This window comes from Fundulus heteroclitus, chromosome 23, assembly GCF_011125445.2.
Source record: "Fundulus heteroclitus isolate FHET01 chromosome 23, MU-UCD_Fhet_4.1, whole genome shotgun sequence".
Taxonomy (NCBI): domain Eukaryota; kingdom Metazoa; phylum Chordata; class Actinopteri; order Cyprinodontiformes; family Fundulidae; genus Fundulus; species Fundulus heteroclitus.
Genome location: NC_046383.1, coordinates 7654098 through 7675503, shown reverse-complemented (window position 1 = coordinate 7675503; position 21406 = coordinate 7654098). Strand labels below are relative to the sequence as shown.

Sequence of the window (21406 nt, the reverse complement as noted above, 5' to 3'; positions counted from 1 at the left end):
TAGAGTTTCTAAAAGTAGAATGGGAGGCAGATCCTTTAGCTATCAGGCTCCTCTCCTGTGGAACCAACTCCCAGTTTTGGTCCGTGAGGCAGACACCCTGTCTACTTTTAAAACTAATCTTAAAACTTTCATTTTTGACAAAGCTTATAACTAGAGTGGCTCATGTTACCCTGAGCTACCTTTATAGTTTTACTGCTATAGGCTTAGGCTACTGGAGGACATCAGGATCTAATTTTCTCACTCTATTGAGTTCTACTGTTCTTCAATTTGCGTTGCTTGTTGTTACTTCAACTTTTAACTTTATGTTGTCTGTCTTTTTTCTCTTCACAGTAGGTACACCCAGTCTGGTGTTCTGTTAGCTGTGACACCATCAGGGGAGGCAGATAATCCGCTATTACCATCTAATATAGAAACGATTCCTGGGTCAATGTGAGCTTCTGTGCTTTCTGTGTCTCTGCTCTGTCTTCTCTAAGCCCCAGTGGGTCGAGGCAGATGAGCGTTCACACTGAGCCTGGTTCTGGTTCTGCTGGAGGTTCTCCTCCCTGTTAAAGGGGAGTTTTCCTCTCCACTGTCGCTTCATGCATGTTCAGTATGAGGGATTGCTGCAAAGCCATCAACAATACAGACGACTGTCCACTGTGGCTCTACGCTCTTTCAGGAGGAGTGAATGCTGCTTGGAGAGACTTGATGCAACCTGCTGGGTTTCCTCAGAGAGGAAACATACTGAGTAATCTGGAGGATTTGATTGAATTTGACTTTGTAAAGACCCTTAAGATGACGTGTTGTGAATAGGCGCTATATAAATATAGATGATTTTTTGCACGGATGAGGACATTTTTCAAAATGATTATGACTCTTTTTAAATTAAATAGATTGGTACTTTCATGTGCACAAGGCCTGAAATCCTTGAAGTTGATCTAATTGTAACTGTATGTAATTTGGATGTGGATAAAAAATCTTGCGCTAGTAGGTCACCACCCGTGGCTTTTTCTTCATAAATCTGGCCCTTTGGGACATCTCTGCCAACTTTACACATTTAGAAACTGAAACTTATACAAATTGTTCTTTGAGAAACAATTCAAGCTCAGTCAGTTTGGGCCGAGAGCCTCCATGGATACCAGTTTTCAACAATTCCCACAGAATCTAGGTTCTGCTCTGGGCTTTGACTAGGACATTCTCACACATAAATATGCTTTCATCTAAACCCGGAGTGTCCAACTGCAGTCCTCCAGAGCTACTATTCTGCAACTTTTAGATGCATCCCTGCAGCACTGCTGAATTAAATGGGTGAATTCCTTCATCAGCATCTCATTCAGCTCTGCAGAGCCCTGAAAACGAGTCGTTCCAGGTATTTTGGAGAAGGGATGTTTCCAGACGTTGCAGGATATTGGCTCTGCGGGACTGGATTTGGACACGCTTGATCTAAACTATTCCCTTGTAGCTCTGGCTGTATGTTTAGGGTTGTTGTTCTCCTAGAAGCGAACCCTCCACCCCAGTCCCAAGCCCTTTGCAGCCTCAAACGGGTTTTCTTCCTGGAGGAAACCATCCCACAGCATGATGCTGCCCCCTCCTTTACAGACCGTTTATCTTTATACCAACATTAAAGTAAGCACAATTAACACTATTAACTGAATGCCTGTTGCAAGCAATTGTTTGCACTGGATGTTATTTAGAGGTAATGTAGTGAAGGAGGATTTATATGCATTTATTTGATGCACATTACCAATCTTTATTTGGATTTTAAAAAGCATTTCTTTCCACTTCAGAATTATGTGCAGCATTGTGTCGGTCTATCGCATAAAATCCCAGTAGGATGCATTTAGATTTGTGTTTGTAGCTTGATAACATGTGAAAAACCCAGAGACAGTTTTTTGTTTTTTTTCGACGGTCAAGGTTTGACGTCAGAATCTAAATCTGTCAGGTTTGAGTCTAAGAAGCTGCAATACAATGAAATAAATGCAAAAATACAAAAATCATGTTGGAAACAAAGCCGCAGATGCAGATTTTACCCCAATAACAGATGTTAGTGGTCAACATCTGGGTGGTGAAAACTGACAGTTTTAAGAGTGATCTCGTTCAGATGAAAAGTGAAATAAATTTCCTTTAAATAACCTCACATCACTTAAACATTGTGGCAGGAGGCCCAAGAACAGCACACCGTTTGGGACTTCATCCAACCTTAGCAGGAGACTCCCTCCTGTTCCCTGCCCAGACTGGTTAAAGATATGGAAGGACTCTCCTCCTCTTTCCTGATGGATTTCATCGCAGTCAGTTTGCATTCCTCAGTTCATGTTTTTGCAAACCATGCTTCCCCCCCCCTCTTTTTTTTTTCTTTCTTCCCCTCTCACCGCTCACGAAGCCAAACTAATATGACATCATGCTGAAGCGAAGTTATGCTGAATACGTACCAACGAGGACCTGCAGGAGAACCAGGGACCAGAGGCGTAAAGGGGAAGCCACTCAGCAGAGGAAGGAAGTGTTTGTCGGAGGAGAGTCTTTGACTCAGAGAAGGTAATTCCTGGCACATGTGAAGCCCTTTGTCAAGTGTTACAACACCACAGGGACCCAATGCGGAGGAAAGAAGTCTGCTGTTTTGACCAGAAGACGACGAGAAATTGAGGACAGACAGATGGGATCTGAGAGCTGGGATGAAAAAGAGTGAAGAAGCAATAAATATATGTGAAATGAAGCTGAGGCTGGAAAAGGAGAAAGGGGGACATTCTTTGAGCTGCTCTGAAGCGACAACAATGACTCCAGCCGAGATCGGGTCAAGACCTACCGGCCTGTTCCCAGAGATCCGCTCCACCTCATCAAAACTCCAACCGTTTCTTTGATTCTCAAGCCAATTATCAGATTAAAGAGTGCCGAGAGAAAAAAAAGAAAGAAAAAGCCCCTCTATGATCCTCCTAACAAAACTGTCGCGGGCCCTCACAGCAGGTTGGGTTTTAAAAGTCTTCATCCCGGGTCCAACACGCTGGCATGAAAACGACACCAACCGGGATCTGATTTTCACACACAGAGTCTGGAAAAAACAACTTTTTTCTTCTGTCTTTGCGTTTTCCACACTGAGGTGTTTCAGCTCGTCAAACTGAATTTAATATAAGAGACAAAGATATCCTGAGTAAACACAAAATGATTTGTTCAAATGATTAATTTATGAAGGGGAAAAAAACTCTTCAAACCAACCTGCCCCTGTTTGAAAACAGCCAGTAGCTTTGTCCCTGGCAGCATCAGCTGTGAGCAAAAGTTTTTTGATAATCGTCAAAATAATAATTTAATAATTTAATTAAAAAAAATTCATTGCTGTGGAGGAATTTAAGCCCACTCTTCTTTTTTTGATTGTTTCATCTCGGACTCTTTGGAGGGTTTTTGAACAGCCTGCTCAAGGCAAACCCTCTGCATCTCAACCAGCTGTAGCTCCGGACTTTGACTAGGCCACTCCAAAACAAGTCCAGGTATTAAACAGTGCAATGCTATGGTGAGATTCCTGAAAGTTTCTGGTAAAAACAATATGATTATATAAACTCTAAAACAAATAATAAAATTAGATCAACTCTTTTACCTTCCATGTGGAGGCAAACCCACGTTAAACATATTCCTGACACCTAAAGGACGCGTCTTGTCCATTAATTGTTACATAGTCAACAACTGCAGACGTCGACGATTTGGAAATTGCAATTATATTACAAATGCAATTAATTGTGCAGCCCTACATTTCACTACTGCCACCGTGTTTCTGTTCCTTCTCTGAACTGTTGTGTCCGTTTTACTCTGGTCATAAAAGGGTGCACTGCTTCCAGAACGTACCACAAAGAATCTTTACATAGTTTTCAGAAAAATAAAGATAAGATGCTTTTTTTCTGAGAAGGTCTTTTTTCTTTTTGGTCACTAGTCGTTGCCTTGAACTCTCCCATGGATGCCAGCTGATCTCTGTTTCTTTCATATTACATGGAGTCTGACCATAACTGAGGGAAGCGAGGCCGGTAAATGTTTTAGATGTTGTTGGCCTCCTGGATGAATCCTTGATGCACTCTTGGAGTGATTTTGGTCGGCCACCAGGAAGGTTCTCACTTTCTCTGTATATGGAAGCCCCAGTAATGCCCTTTATCATGACAGATAGATGCCAGTAAATTTGGAGTAATGTGTTTCTCTGCATTTTGAGATTTTAAACACCCTGCAGCAGCTTTCCTTTGAGGAGGCTGTCCGCTGCTGGTATTGTGAACGATTTAATATTAAAACAAATTTTCAGAGCAGGAGTCGAGAGCAGTGATAGGTAGAAAGCATCAGCAGACATTTTGAGCTTCTTCTTGGTTTATTTTGTGCACAATGTTCATTTCTGCCTATTTTGCTGAGAAGGAAAAAGACGCATACTTGTCTCTCACAGGGAGTATCGGGCAGAAAGGAGCTGAATTCAAATGCATGTCATGTTGAAGCCATGCAAGATTTTTCTTCCCTGAATTATGCCCTACCTTCTGTTGGTCTATCACTTAAAAACCCCACAAAAATACACTGAAGTCTGTAGTTTTAGTGTGAGAAGAAATTATTTGACACTGTTTAATTTCAGGGGTGTGTGAACACTTTTCTGAGCCACTGTATTGCTGCTAATACCAATGGATCTAAACTTGCTTCTGGAGGATAATCAGCCTTTTTTAGACAAGTTATTTTTTCCACAAAGTGTATAATTTAAAGGGGCAGTGCCTAAATTTCCACCTGACTGCACAGGCAACAGACTGTTGCTTTAATATTAATCTGTTACAGGCTTTAACTTGTCCTCGGTGCCACTGCGCCCACTTGTACAAGATTTTATGGTATGTATGTTCACTTGTACCCAGTAGGAACTTGTTCATCTGGAATCCAGGAAATTTTATAAAAAAAAAACAAAAAACAACAGAGTAAATTATGAAGAAACACGTCTAGCTTCCATAATCTCCACGTTTTTCTCCATCAGACGCTGACAGACTAATTAGATGTTCGTTGAGAAGAGATCAGATGCTAATGAGCATGGCAGCTGTTTCTTCAGAGAATTACAACGTGAGTTTGTTGCTTTACGGGACAAGTCATCCTGGAAAGTGTTATAATGTAGGCCAGTGAAAGTGGAGACTGTAAGGAGGGTCGGGCCGGTCTGGAGAGGAGCAGGAAAAGCCTTCAGGACTTTAAAAGCGGAGGAGACAAGGAACAATATACAAAACATCATTGAATCACTGTTCTCTGCTGCGGCTGGCTCTTCACCACAAGTTTAATTTGGTATTTTTTCATCTGCCGCTGGTGGAAAGACGCTGTGTCTAATTTAAAAGGAATGCCATCCGCACACTGGCACCGTGTCCTCATTTATGATCAGTAAGATAACTGCAAACAAAACCCAGATGAGGATTATTAAAGTGCCTCTCGTGAAAGAAATGTGCTGCTGTGTCATTAACCCTTTGGCTTTTACTTGTTGAAACAGAGCGCAGTCTGAACGCCGAGGATTCAAGAAGTGGTCGGTATTTTATTTTATTTATTTTTTTTTGCCTCACGTCAAGATTTACAGCTTAACATCCAACCAGGCTGAAATAGGCAAACTTTACCCAGATGCATCGCGCTTGGCTTTTAAGCTATAAATCTCAATAGGACAGGCTTGTCCAAAGTGCGGCCCGGGGGTCATTTGTGGTCCTTGGACTGATTCTGTGTGGCCCCCCCCAACTGCATTTGGTCTACTGGAAAAATTTGGCTGATGGAGATGGAAACATTTTATTTCTATTAGGCTACAATTAATGCAGGCAGGTTTTCATCTTACAACTGAAAACATCTGGTACAACACAATATTTTCATGTTTAAATAACCACAGTTTTTACATTCTATTTAATTTCATAGTAAATATGACCACATCTGTCTGAGGACTTTAACTCAGAGGCAAACTTTTGTGCATTTAAAGCTTTTTTTCATCAAATTTTTATTAAAAATTAGCTAAATACAGTGTTTTTAAATAAATACCGACCCAAATCCAGTTCTCATATTGCGAGACCAAAAATAATTCAGGTTTCTTTTATTTTCAGTTGAGTCTAACATAATTAGCAAACTGCTTGACCATCTTTTAATAAAGCAAATGTGCAAAACCCGTTTTTAGCCTTGGATCTACAGTGATTTAACATCCTTTTCCTTCAGAAACTCAGAATAATTTGTTTAATTGAAATCATCATATTTTGTGAAGCAGGTAAAAGAATCACAACATCATTTCTGGGTAATTGTTATCATTATTATTATCCATTTTTTTTGCCCTCGAGTACTTTTGACTTCAGAATTTCGGCCCACATGCCAAAAAGTTTGGACACCTCTGCAATAGGAAGAAAAAGGGAAATGCCAAACACTTCACGGTTTAGTACTCTGGTTAAGAAACAAAAGTAATTTTGATGGATTTGTCCCAGAATGTAGCCCTGCATCGCTCCAGAACCAGGTCCAAGTCCTCCACAGACAGGTTGAAGTTAGCTGAACGAGCAAATCCATGGACTTTAAATCTGCATCTTTCGGTTTAGTGTTTCAACCAAGATGGATTCCTCTGTGACTGCTTGAGTTCAAACAATTACTGCGCTTTCTAAGATCTGCTGTTCTCTGTATCGTGTTTATGAAACAAAGCACAGGATCTGACATGCAGCGGGTTTCTGACCTCGACTCAGAAGACCAGACTGACCACACAGAGGATCATTTGCATTATAAATTGGTTGTTTGTCGTAAATTGTTAAGTTTACAACCACTGTTTTTTTTATTGCAGTGGTTTGTCATCAGTTTTCTCTGTGTTCTGTGGAAGTTGCTGGTTGAAACGCCTTTGACTTCATACCTTTTGTACTGTCGGTGCAGGACAACAGACATCTAAGTCTAATAATATTAATATTGTACATCATTATTTTCTGGCTCTCTGACTGTTCTCTGATAAGTTACTATCCCTCCATCTATTGTCTGCAGCCGGTGATCCGTGCACGGCCATTAGGGGAAGCTGGTGGTTATCCTCTGCGGTGATTGGGGGCGAGAAGCGGGGTCCACCCTGGACAGGTCGCCAGTCCATCACAGGACAACATAGAGACAGGACAAACAACCATGAACACACACACTCACACCTAAGGGCAATTTGAAGAGATCAATTAACCCAGCAGTCATGTTTTTTAGACTGTATGAGGAAGCTGAAGTACCCACGAATAATTATTTTATGACCAATTTTAATAAAAATCATACTTAATGTTTACAAATAACTACATCAGTGCAGAGCCTCTGAAGTTTATGGATAGCTTTTTTGTCTTTCTGCTGTCGTCGTAATCCTCAAATATGTTTTTTTATCTCCCTATATGTTACATTTATGTTAAAAGTAGAAGACATGCTGCATCTCAATCTCAGCTTAATTAAATCTCTTTCTTATGCCCGTTAATAATGCTTAAAGCAAAGCACAAACTGGTGGCCTCTGTTTATCCCCCCGCTTTTTTAGGAACTGACTAGAGGTTCACTCTGGGGTCAAGATGTGGGATGTTTCTAGACCACAGATCCCAAAGTTTAGTAGCCCAGGGCTTTCATTTTGGTGAATAAAATAGATCATCACCAAACTGCTGGATGGATCTGCTTTTGTAGCATTAAGAATCGTCTTAATGCCAAAAAGAGCCCAACAGATTTTACTTTCACATGTGGAGCCTTACTGCTTTTGCCATAGTGCTCCGCTTGATTTATATGCGCAAGAAGCTTTAATAGATTTTATGCTGGGACTATTTCATGTTCAGTGGACACAGAAACAGGAAGGTAGAAGAAACAGATGAGACAAAAATGCTAAAAGGGAGAAAATGTGAAAGAGAAAGAGGAAAGGGAGATAACATCCTCTGAGTCTGCTTCTACACCTGCAAAGAGAGACATAAACAGAACAGCAAAACCAGTCGATAGAATATTACAGCTACAAACAAACAACATCATGACATCTTCACTGAAGTATATACAGTATTATTTAATGCAAAATGTATATAGTGACAGCTAAAGGTAATAATAGGAGTTTTCTGCATATAAGTGAATCTGTAAGTCCCTGAATCCAAGCACCTGTAGGTGTTTGTTAGAGTGTGCTTGTGTTTGTAGGGTTTATCCATAAGAAAAATCAGTAATCAGTGAATTTGAGTCGTTGCACATAATGATTATTGCACAGATACTTAAAAAGAAAAAGAATTGCATCTATTCCAGCATACGAGGTATCAAACCTAAAGGGAAGTCTGTTGGCCACGGGTAGAGGGACATTTTGGTGTCGTGGAGCGGCTGGGAGACACGGTTGTGTCACGGTTGTCCAGCCTTGGTCCTGTCATCGACGTTGTCATCCCGGTGGTAATGAGTAAAAGATGGCCAACAGAACCATGGAGTCATCTGGAGTCACATTAAACACAGTTCATTATGTGGCTTTTCTGCACGGGGGGAAAATATGTCATCAAATAGTTGCAGAAGTGCATTTTTGACATAAGATCGCCTCTTGGTCCAGGAATTTCCCTTCAGCTGGAGCCAAAGAGTTTTCATTGGGTTTGATTTGTTATCGTGATTTTTTTTTTTTTTTTTTTTTTTTTGGTACGGGAGAAATGACAGTGAGACAGATTTACATTCTCAGATAAATAACTACACTTCTTCATTCATAGAGAAGCTGCTCTGACACAATGACCACGGCGACCTGATGTGTTAAAATGTTGTGCTTAAACTTTCTTCATTTCTATGGCCGTGCTTTTTCAGAATGACTTCACTCTCCTCTTAGTTTCCTACATACCAAAATAACTCAAATTTGGTTTGTTGCAGTTTAAATAAACACAACTTCAAGTGCTTTATTTTTTCAACACTTCATCAATTTTGCAATGGAGTCGATTAGTTGTTGTTGTTGTTTTTTTTTACAGGCGAGGAACTTTCATTTTCCTTATCCCACAAAAGGCTGAATTGGTTCTGTGAACTCGCAGTCACTCCTGATTCTGCTGGTCTAATCTCTAAACAACCACAGATGGTTTTGAAAAACAAAAGAGAAAGAAAAGAATGAAAAAAAGAGGAAATTCTGGGATATAAAAGATAATATTTATTCATGGGGGCTGTTTCAAAGCTGCAATACCATAATATTTCTTTTATAAGACATATGACAGCTATTAGCATTCATCAGGCTTAACGTTATGAGATCCTGTTTTAGGCTCCCGTTTGCAGTCAGAACAACCCTGACCCGTCAAAGCATGGAGTCCACCAGAACCCTCAAGGCATGCTGTGGTATCTGGCACCAAGATGTTAGCAGCGGATCTGTGAAGCTCTCTGTGTTGTGAGGAGGAGGCAACCTGATTCAGACATGCTTGTCTAGCTAGCACGTCCCACAATCGCTTGATTGTGTTTAAATCTGGGGAATTATGTAGCCCAAGTCAGCACCTCAAAGTTGCTGTGGTGCTCAAGACATCCTCAAATAATTTTGCTTTGCTGCAAGGCGCGATATACTGCTCAAGCAATACTAATTCTATGAAAGGGTGTATGTGGTCTTCAAAAATGCTTATATTGGTGGTACATTCAGGTCAATTCAATTCAATTTTATTTATATAGCACCAATTCATGAAACATGTCATTTCAAGGCACTTTCCAAAGTCAAATTTAATCAGATCCTACAGATTGGTCAGAAAGTTTCCTCTCTAAGGAAACCCAGCAGGTTGCATCAAGTCTCTCCAAGCAGCATTCACTCCTCCTGAAAGAGCGTAGAGCCACAGGGACAGTCGTCTGCATTGTTGATGGTTTTGCAGCAATCCCTCATACTGAGCATGCATGAAGCGACAGTGGAGAGGAAAACTGCACTTTAACAGGGAAGAAAACCTCCAGCAGAACCAGAACCAGGCTCAGTGTGAACGGTCATCTGCCTCCACCCACTGGGGCTTAGAGAAGACAGAGCAGAGACACAGAAAGCAGAGAAGCTCACATTGATCCAGGAGTACTTTCTACATTAGATGGTAATAGTGGATGATCTGTCTTTCCTGGATGATGTCACAGCTAACAGAACGCCAGACCAGGTGTACCTTCTATGAAGAGAAAAAAAAAGTAAAGTAACGTCCACATGGGTGGAAGATCCCAATGATCTCCAGCACAGCGTTGCCTAAAGCCTCTGTGGAGCAGATCACCTTCTTCCTTTGCTCCATGGTCCAGCCTTCATGCTCACTTGTTGGGTCTTTATGTGGCGGAGAGTTCAGCGTGGGGGTCCTGACGCAGCTCTGCAGCCCCACACTGCAGCTTGGTCCAGCACAGGTTATTCTGACAACCGAGGGCCAACAAAATCTTCTCCAGCGATTTGAGCTTCTGAAGCTCATCTGTTGGATGACTCTGCATCATTACCCCCGACCCGTAAACCCTTCGCCAGTTCACCAGGGTGCCTTCTTTGATAGGTGCTGACAACTGCAGACTGAGAACTAACACACAAAACCGTAAGTTGTCTAGCCACCACAGTTGTTTTTTTTTTTTGTTGTTTTTTTCAAACTTACGCATGTTTGAGGATAAAATATGTACCTGCTGCCAAATATATAAAACCCATTGACAGATGCCATGTTGGTGAATAGCTTGTATTCACACCCTGACGGTGGTGAGCTATGCTAGCAGCCACAGCTGCCCTGGGGCGGACTGACAAAGGCGAGGCCGCCATACATCGGCGCCACCGGACCCTCTGACCATGACTGAGACGATCACCCCTGATTACTCAGCTTAATTATTGATTATGCAAGTAAATGATTCATTCCTGCATACCTGAATTTCAAGCGGAAGTTTAGATATTGCGATTTTTAAAATGAATGTATTTTTCTAATGCTACTTTAGCTTTTTACGGAGTCCTAGAGGGGTCATCGCAAAATGTTTTGCATGTTGAGAGAATGTGCGCTTGTTTAACTAAATTGTGCTTTCGTTTTACTAAATCGTGTGCACAATTTACTATATTGTGCTTTCATTTTACTATAGTGTGAGCTCATTTTACTAAATTGAGCTCTAATTTTTAAGCATAGTAAAACGAGAGCACAATTTGGTGAACATGGTTCTAGAACATTGTGTGCACGATCTACATAAACGTGGCCACAATATGTAAAACGTGCACTCAATATTGTCTTGACACGTGTAAACATGAGCACGTTATAGTATATTCGAGATCTCGATCTACCAAAATGCACCCACGAATAATTAAAATGTGTGCTCGAATAAATAGGCCTATAATGGGATCACGTTTTATTAATTCGAGGGCTCAATTAAAGGAAACGTGCTAACAAATTATCACGACCTGAAAAAAAATATCCGTAGCTTTTTGATTAAGTAAAATAACTTTCTCATTCTGAATTATTTTGATAGATTTAAAACTGATTGGAAAATAGTGAGATTTATTTAATAAGACTGGTGATTTAAAATATATTTATATATAATTAAAGGGGCTTTTTAACCTTATGTTTAGTGAGCTTGTAGGCTACAACAAACTTGTTTTCTGTGCAGAGGTTTTGTACTTTACCAGTTTCATTACCTCGATGGTGGTGTAATTATACCGTATCACATTCCACCGCCATGTGATTTGAGATCAGCTTCCTCTGAAACCTTTTTTGTTTACACTCCCACACCACCAAAGCATACTGGGAGCTCGCTTCTGCTCCCCAGCCAGTGACCCCTGAGCAGACTGAGCAGGTAAAGCCTGAACATTTGAATTAAGACTGACAAGCAGAACAAATCGCTTCGGAAATGAAAGAAATATTACCAACAGATGTTTATTTAACAGGTTTAATACCCTTTTTTTTTTTGACGTTCCACAGGTGGCTCTTATGAAAAGTGAACCAAGAATGAACCTTGAAACATGAGTTTGACAAAGAACTACTAATCAACCCCACAGACAGGAGGCAGGTGGAGCGCAAAAACATCTTCTGCAGGATGACAAAACAAAGACAAAGACAAAACAAAGAAACTTTACAGTTTTTAAACGTGTTAAAAACTGTATTTTTTTTTTATATGTGTCAGAGGGTGTGAGGATGTCTGTGACTGATTACTTTAGATTACACCAGACGATTAAATGGAAAAGAAGCATAAAACCAACAGATAAATGTTGAATTAAAACTAGATTTTTTTTTCTTTTAGGGAACAGGTTGAAATATTAGGGGATACATGTTTAACTTTTCCCTTCATGTTGAGCACAAACAATTGAAAATTGAAAGCAGAAACCAAGATTTGCACCCTGCAGGCATTTTTTTCTGTATTCCGGCTGAAGTAAAGGAATTTTTTGTGTTATTAAAATTAGCTGACAAGCAAAGTGAGCAGAGGAGCACAGGGTTTTGTTTTAGATTAAAAGATTCAAACACAACAAAATGGTTGTACATTACTTAGGCCTTGGGTTAATTTATTTAAAGTTAATTTATTCTGACTGGTTGTTGGCTGGAGCTTTGTATGCTTAAGCCCACATGAGAGAGGCTAAATGTTCTTATCTCAGTCATTGCAAGTTAGCAAATATTTGTGAAAATGTGGTTGAATTCTTATCTTATCTTTTATATTCTGAGCTTAACCTTTTCTACAAGGAAGGATCAAAACAGCGATCTAAAAACAAAAAGAAGCCAGGCGGTCTTGTGCTCGCTGTCGGAAACTCGGAGAAAGGAAGCGATTCCCTCATTCAGACTCAGGGCACCTTTGGCTTCTGCATTCCTTCCCACTTTATCTGGGAGGGAACACGCCTTACAGCGAATCTATCAACACCACCGTGTGAATGTTGGATTACAGGGCTGAGGAGCAGGTCGGGGTCCCTATCAGGTAGAAACGGGCAGCTAGTAGGTTTACATCTTCTCAGCTACATTTACTTTTTGAGCGAAGAAAGTACTTTTAGGAGTAGTTTTACTGCACCGTCCTTCTTATTTCTATGGGTGACATTTGTTTAGAGGTAACACAACCTGCAGTTACTATACTAGATGAAGAACAAACATGTTTTAACCAAAAATGCCCCAAATCCAACCAAACTAAGTAGCCAAAAAAGTCTCCTCCCAGTTGAAGATGCTTAAAAACATCCTAAGGAAGTCAGACAGGGTCCTGATCAGACACTCAAACCACCTAAACAGACTCTTTTCAAACATACATTTGTGTTAAAGTGAGAGTTTTTGTTTTTATCTTCATTATTAACTGTATATTTATGTGAGTATACGGTAAAAAAAAATGTTTATATATATATATATATATAGATAGATAGATAGATAGATAGATAGATAGATAGATAGATAGATAGATAGATAGATAGATAGATAGATAGATATAGATATATATCTATAGATATATATATCTATATATATATATATATATATATATATATAGAGAGAGAGAGAGAGAGAGAGAGAGAGGAGAGAGAGAGAGAGAGAGAGATAGATAGATAGATAGATAGATAGATAGATAGATAGATAGATAGATAGATAGATAGATAGATAGATAGATAGATAGATAGATAGATAGATAGATAGATAGATAGATAGATAGATAGATAGATAGATAGATAGATAGATAGATAGATAGATAGAGTCACTGGAAGTACTTTTCACCTTTTCAAACTTTTTTACCTGCTGTCATTTTTGGTGTCAGCAGCTATATTTTGAGATCTGGAAATCTTTTTTTCCTCTGCAATTTGTTATTTTTTCAAATGATGTTGCTTTAAATCTTTTTTATTTTTGGTATTTGCAAATGGCTTTGTATTTTTGTCTGCTTGATCATATAATTGTGCCAAATTAAATCAGGTGTTATGATTAAACACTTATTCTGTACCTGAGTATTGTTTTTACCAGATCCTCACTTGAGTAGTTATATATTTTCGGAGGACTGTTACTTTTAAACTTCTACCTGAGTGAATATTTATTCTAGTAATGTAATGTTGCTCTTACTTAAGTACAACTTTTGGCCACTATATACCCAGCTCTGCTGTCAGGTGACAGCGGCCACACCGTGCCGACAGCCTGACTTGTGTTCGTTTATCAGATCCTTTGATATTCCTGTAAGTTCTGTCACTGTGGCTGGGACAGAGGAGCTTAGCAAACGGCACCAGACATCAGCGCAGGGTCCCTGAGTTCTGCAGAGGTACAGACCTGTCGGACCTCTGGTAAAGGTCAAAGGACGAGGCGAGCATTGCAGCAAGCGTGCCACGGCACTCCTCTGCCTCCAGGCAGCGATGATCTCTGAGCTGCTACAGTCAGTTTTCACTTTAATCTATCAGAGCTCCTGGGAGGGATGGTAATTGGAGTGCAGTCATGCCAGAAACAAGATTTTTCTTGCTTGGGTGTAGCTGTTGGCTACCAACATAAATGCCAAAGGCCTGTTATCACAAACACAATCTGTTACTGAGGCATGCAAAGGTGAAACCCGAAGTTTCAATGTACTTTTACGTCCAAGTAAAGGTACGCTTCAAATAAAAAAAACGGTGCTATGAAGCTTCAAAACGTGCATCTCTGTCAACCTTTACTGAGAAAACACAAATGAACAGATTTCAGAGACTCTGTGTAGTCCAACCCAACATGTTGCATCTGTCTGGGAGTTATATTAACGACCACGGTCCAGACAGAGGATCTATGTAGGGAGCTAAAGATTAGGGTGATGGCCAGGAGGCCCTCCAACCTCAAATGCTTGGAGCTCATCACCAATGATAAATTATCAAAATACAAGTGAAAACATGCAAAAAGCTGCTCAGCAATTTAATCAAGGGCTTGGCTGGTGTGATGCCAATACAGATTTGTCCATTGATTATTGAGAAGGGTATAATTGCTTCTCAAGATGACATTTGTTTTTAAGTAATTAAAACCAAAATAATTACCTCCCCTCCCCAAAATAAATAAATAAATTAAAAAAACAAGAAGAAAAATACCAAAAGGAAAAAACATACCAAAAAAATAATAAATACTTTTGTATTGTTTAATCTTTTTCTGAGAGATCTCAATTGCCACTGGAAGCAAACTTCTCTGTTCAATGAAGACAATGTACAATCTAAATCTCCCTAAATAATTTTGGGGTTTATAATAAATATTTTTGGTCAAATTTCTTTGAAGCAGTAAAAACAATGGGCCTGAAATCTAACAAGGTAGCAAATATGTTGTGAAACACGTCATACCAAATATTCAGGCATTTAACAGCAAGGTATTGTCAAAACTTTAATTTGGCTTGCTGTGCAGTTCATTATATGAGATAACATAAAAATAAGTAACAACAAATAATATTTGCGAAGGAGATTAAATCATCTGAACCTCAACCTGGACCTATGAGAAAATATAATTTCTTTGGTTGTTAAATGATCATGAATACTCGATTCTGATTGGCTGCCCTTGAAAAAGTTCCGGTCAAATAGCCTGATTGCTCTAAATCACTGCGCTGGATCAAACGTTAGCCGCTAACGGCACGACAGTTGACGCTGGTTACCTGGCAACGCGTCACAACAAGAGCTATTAAATAGTTCTCTGACCCACTTATGGTGAAAATCTTACAATTATAAAAGTGAAAAAAACATTAAAGTATTAATAATTGTTTTAATATTTATTAATTTCGTAGGTGACCATGGTATGAGCAGGATAACGCCCTTCAAGGTGTCCATTATCAGAAATGAATAGACTTGGTGGAAGTAACCGTCCTCCGCTTCGCGTCGTCCATTAGTTTCTGATAAAGGACACCTCGTCGGACATTGTCCCTTATTTAACCACATTCTTTGTTCAACTTTTCTCTCATTTCTCATTCTCACATAGCATCACATTAAAATGCATCACTGTGGTTGTTACATGTCTAAATGTGAAAAACGTTTTTTGATACGCTTTGGCACTCTGATATATTTTATTTCTTATTTATATTGTAAATTAAATACAAAACTAGAGGTACTGTAGTAAATTTGGGTTTGACATTTGTGTTCAGATCTTATAAGACACATGCAAAGTAAAAGTTATTCTTATTTCAATTCAATTCAGTTTGTTTATATAGCACCAATAGACATAAGGACACGGGGCTAAACATGAAAGACATGGCCAAGTGTATCAGCTATATGAAAACATAAAGTTGTTGGCAGCAGTAGCTCAGCTGTTGCCCTGCCAGCCCAGATGTTGGCTACCATGAAAAGAAAAAACAGAGAGAAGCATAACGTTAAAAGTGGAAATCAGCAAATAATAGAAAATTGGAGAGTAGTAGGAGAATTCAGCAGAGTGAGGGGAAGTGGCTTTAATGTCCTCCAGCAGTCTAAGCCTCTCTAACTATAATCTGTATCAAAAAGGAAGGTTTTAAGCCTATTCTTATTTATTTACTTGATTATTTACTTGTCTATATATATATATATATATATATATATATATATATATATATATATATATATATATATATATATATATATATATATATACAGATTGTAATGATCCCTTCAGCAGTAAATAATTGTTTAGTGCGACCCGGAATTAAATATTTAAAATGGAAATAAGGTGAGTTTTCTCCGGGCTGGGTGTTAGCAGGTGGACACGGGCTGTAACAGGAGGGGCGCTAGGACCTTGGGGAGGGTGTGTGTGAGGGGTAAACCCACTTGTGTGCAGAGGAGAGCGTGCATAGCGCCTCTGTGACTGAGCTGTGCGGGCTGCCGTGGAGATCCGCACATTCACTGCGCACCTGGCGCTTTGTTTGCGCACAGAATAAAAGAGAGAAAGCGGGAGGTATCTCCCAGACAAAGAGAAAGAAAGAGAGTGAGAGAGAAAGAACACGAAGATAAAAGAGGAGGTGGTGAGCTACCTGCCTGCGGAGATCATGAAGGAACCCTGGAGAAATGATCCTGATGGAGAGGAAAACCTGACCGGGATGTAAACACGGACCAACAGTCTCTAAACAGGAGGTAAGGCTCCAAATTAAACGATTTCCTAAAAAAAAAAACTATAATAATAATAAAGTTCTGTTCAAAGATCAGAACATTTATTAAATTTTTTTTAAATATTCACAGATATCTGTAGTTGGGTCTGTTTATTTTGTATTTCTAGTCCTACTGAGTTACACAAACATTGCTCAGGATATGAAATGAATTTAATGTTTCAAACAGAAGAATGCAGCGTGTTTGTTTTTCCCATTTTTCATCTTCTGTGACACAAAGATTAAAAATAAAAAAACTTTTGACAATAGACACAAAAAGACAACATAAAATTGGTGAAATGTTAATCTTTGTGTCACGGAATGTATGTTATACATTGTTTAGAATGTATGTGGAATTGGATTGTAAAGCTCTTAGGGAGATCCCCTTTTGTCTGTACCAGAAAGCAGGTTATTAAAAAGGACACTTTGCATCTTTAAAACGTCTGATTGACATTTTGGCCTTCCTGGAGAAACCTAAAGGTGAGTCTGTTGCCTCCAGATCGTCTGTTCCAGCTGATATGTCTTCAACACAAAGCCGTCCAGGGAGAATCTGTCCATATTCTGTCTCGCTTCCTCTCCAGGGTCGGGTGGGGTGGCTCATAGGTGTGTGGACGTGCCCCACCCTGTCTTCTTTAAGGGAGTAATGATCTGGGCTGCCTCCCTGCCTCGACTTGCTGCTTTTTTTTCCTCTTCTGCTGCAGACATGCCGTGAGAGCCCGGGGATCCACACTCTGCAGAGGGGGGATCGAGTGTCGCCCTTTTTCAATGTTAATCTGCGCTGAAAGCCTCCCTGTTAATGAATGGCGCCCTTTTACCTCCGAAATACCTGCTCAGCTCTTTTATTACAGACCTCTCTCTGGAATTTGTTCATTACTTGTCGAGCTAAACAGACATTAAAACGCTTGTTTGCTCCCATCAGGGTGAAATCCTATTATCCTGGTAATCTATATTGTGGGGAACAAAAGGGTCATTGTTGTCTCGCCACGCCAAGTTCAGGCCTGGGATTGCAACACTGAAATGTGTGAGCTGCACCCGTGTGCAGAGATTTGTGATAAACTGAGCCTGCCTTGCAGAAGTATACCAATTTAACCTTTTTATGTTGTAATAAAAATTTGTTTTATTGGGATGGATCAGAGTCCGAGTGTGATGGGGAAGTAAAATGCATGGTTTTCTGTCTTTGTGTAGGACTGCATTCGTTGCATTTACACGTCTTTGGACACATAGAGACTAAATAAATTAGCTCCAGCTCAGTCAGATTGGATCTGGAGTGTCTGTGAACATAAGTTTTAAAGCCCTACCTAAGATTTCCAAGAGGAATCAGGTCTGGACTTTGACTAGACCGTTTTACTTCGTAAATGTGGTTGGATCTGAACTGCAAGTGTCTCTTTATATCCTCTGCTTTGGCCCAAAATGGTGAGGAATTGAGCTTTTTTTTTCCTAAAAGAAATAACGTGAAGGTATTAAATAGATGCCAGCTTTTGCAGTTTTTTCATAATTGTGTTAGGAATATTTTTTTATTAAGTCATTTTTGGCCTTTTATGTTGCCAACTCTGGGCTTTTTAACCACATGTTTGATAATATTTGGACATTGCACTAAAAGAAATGTGTCCATTCAAGTTTATGGAAAGGTTTGATGAATTTCTTTATTTCAAAACATAAAAACTAAAATGAAATATAATCTCAAGAAATCTGCCATAGTAGAAATTGTTAAAATGAGCTACTTTCTTTAAAAGCCATGCAGCTTCCGTGGCTCTAAAGAAGTTCAGTTTTAGCTGGACTAAAAACAAAAATGGCTCTCAGGGTTGTGAACGTTGCTGAATAAAGTTCTGCAGACGCCTGCTGAGGAGCCAGTTGTGTAATTCAGGTGTGTTGGAGCAGGTTATGTGTCTAAAAGCTGCAGACGGAGACTTCTCTGAGGACGGAGATGGTCTCTGTCCTGCTGGGAACATCTGTCTCCAGCTGCATCAATCCTCCCATCGCTACTGTGCCGCAGCATGATGCTGCCACCACCATGTTGCACATCGGCGATGGTGTGTTCAGGGTGACGTGGAAATGTTAGTTTTCTGCCACACGTGGCATTTTGCCTATAGGCCAAAAGGTCATGTTTTGGACTCGTGATCAGAGCACCTTCAGCCACGTTTGCCATGTCGTCTGCATGCCTCGTGGCAAACATTAAACAAGAGATCGTTCCATAAAAATCCAGATATTTCTTGTCCATGATTAAAAGTTGTCCTGACGACAGCTTAATACACCTGTTGGTGTTGCTCCCCCCACCTTAACACAACATTTTGATTTAGACTGAGTTTAATTTATGCATCGCTGGACTTCAGTTAGAAACTGACTTTTGAAGGCATTAAGTTGGGCTGTATTTTATTTCAAGAGTTCAAGGGGATCTGAATCTGGGATCAGTTTTGCAAAGTCAGATCCAAATATTTTGAATCTCCTGAATGTGCTGTGCTTCACAAAGTTATAGCCATCCCTTTTAGCCTTACCTTTTCCTTCCACTCAACTTTCCATGTATATGCTTAAATACGCCACGCCCGGAACAAGCTGTTACCTTCTTTTAATTTATTGTTTTTTATGTGGTTATAATGTTCTTGTTTCACCTGTCACGTGATTATTCTCTTTCTCTTTTCAGTGTTTTCCACCATGACGCCCCGTGAGACCACCATCTTAACCCACCTGCTGCTGCTCTTCCAGCACCTCCTCCCCCTCGCCCTGTCTCTCCTCCAGCCTCCGCCCGTGCACGTGCCCACGCTGGTCCCGCACGCACCCACGCCCCTGACCCACTCCCGCTTCAGCGCCACGGCGCAGCTGGATCTCACCACGCGCTGCAACTCCAGCTGCTTCCACAGGGCCGAGCAGGAGCCGAGGGAGCAGCTGACGGACAAGCTGGCCTTCGAGACGCTGTACGCGGACGGCTTCCGCACCCTCACCACGGTGGAGGTGGAGGTGGAGGTGGAGGAGGGCGGCGATGCTCTCCGCCCGCCTCCCTGGAGACGGACGAGGGCGAAGCACGGGCGCGTAAAGAGGCAGATCTACGGGGCGGACGGGCGTTTTAACATCCAGGGCGACGACTTCCTGATGGATTATCCTTTCTCCACGGCGGTGCGCATCTCCACCGGCTGCACGGGCGTCCTGGTGTCTCAGCGGCACGTCCTCACCGCTGCGCACTGTGTGCACGACGGGAGGGACTACGTTCACGGGGCGCAAAAGCTCAGGGTGGGCTTCCTGATCCCTCCATCCATCAACGGCACCAAAACGGGCCTGGTGCCCAACAAGAAGCCTCTGGTCCGCTGGGTGAGGGTGAAGCGCACCCGGGTGCCAAAGGGCTGGATCCAGGGGCCTCAGGAGGTCAGCATGGACTTTGATTACGCATTGCTGGAGCTGCGCTGGCCTCACCGGCGCCCCTTCATGCGCCTGTCGGTCGCGCCCTCCTCGGACGACCTGGCGGGGAATCGCATCCACTTCTCCGGGTTCGACAGCGACCGTCCAGGGGAGCTGGTGTACCGGTTCTGTCCTGTGGAGGAGGAGTCCAGCGATCTGATCTACCAGCACTGCGACGCCCGGCCCGGGGCCAGCGGCTCCGGGGTGTACGGGCGGGTGTGGGACAACGCGCTGGAGCGCTGGGAGAGGAAGGTGATTGGGATTTTCTCTGGACACCAGTGGCTGGAGATCGATGGAGAGAACAGGGACTACAACGTGGCCGTGCGCATCACGCCCCTGAAGTTTGCCCAGATCTGCTACTGGGTGCACGGGAACCGGCTCGACTGCATCCCGGACTAATAAGGGAGCGCACAGTTATTTAAAGATAAACGCAGGGGTGAAATTTCCTATTAGCTACGTCTGCAAACATCTGAGTGACACAGACATGTTTCCATGTAGGGGTCTGTCTTTGCACCAGTACAGAAAAAAAAAATACTTTTGGCTCCATTTCCCACATTTTTCCTCTCCTGTATTTAATTGGCTCCCTGTAACCTCTGCGCCTATTAAATAAATCTGCCAGTGAGATCACCACAATTTATTATTTTTTACCCGCTTTTAGATTAATGTCAGTGTTTCCACAATAATAACCGAGGCTCCTGCGGAGGGAAAACCACTTTCTTCTTGTGCATCCGCAGGAGCGGATTTACTGTCGATTACCGTAATCTACTGAGGATAAATTATAATCCTGCCTGCTCTTTCATCTGCACGACGCTTTGGTGATTTTTGGCAGTCCTCCATCAGAAACAGGGCTCCTTCTCCCTGCTGCACGCAGCTGAAGAGTACATGAACGACAAACCTGCTTTTTAACGTTTCAGCTGACACTATAGACTTCTCTTAGTTGACCGGAGACAGATTTTTATTTTATTTTTGGAGAAATGCTTGATATATTTTAATAAACAGAGATCTAAGTGTTTGTATGAAGTCATTTCTTTAAAGCGGTGCTAGGCTGCCCTCGTGTGGCCACGACGATTACTGCAACTCTTAACCTAGTTGATTTATATCGACCCAAAACAATGCTGGATCAACACATTAAAAAAAATAAATTAATAGAAAACACAATTTTACATAAACAGAAGAAAAAAAACTCCTGGAC

At 41.1% G+C, this 21406-nt stretch overlaps 1 protein-coding gene across 1 annotated transcript; it reads left to right on the top strand.

Moving 5' to 3' along the window:
- The first annotated feature begins 16524 nt into the window (after positions 1-16524).
- LOC105925834 (serine protease 23) lies at positions 16525-21226 on the top strand. Its single transcript, XM_012861875.3, has 2 exons — positions 16525-16816; positions 19466-21226. The coding sequence occupies exon 2, from the start codon at positions 19477-19479 to the stop codon at positions 20611-20613; it is 1137 nt and encodes a 378-aa protein (XP_012717329.2). The 5' UTR covers positions 16525-16816; positions 19466-19476; the 3' UTR covers positions 20614-21226.
- The last annotated feature ends 180 nt before the right edge of the window (positions 21227-21406 follow it).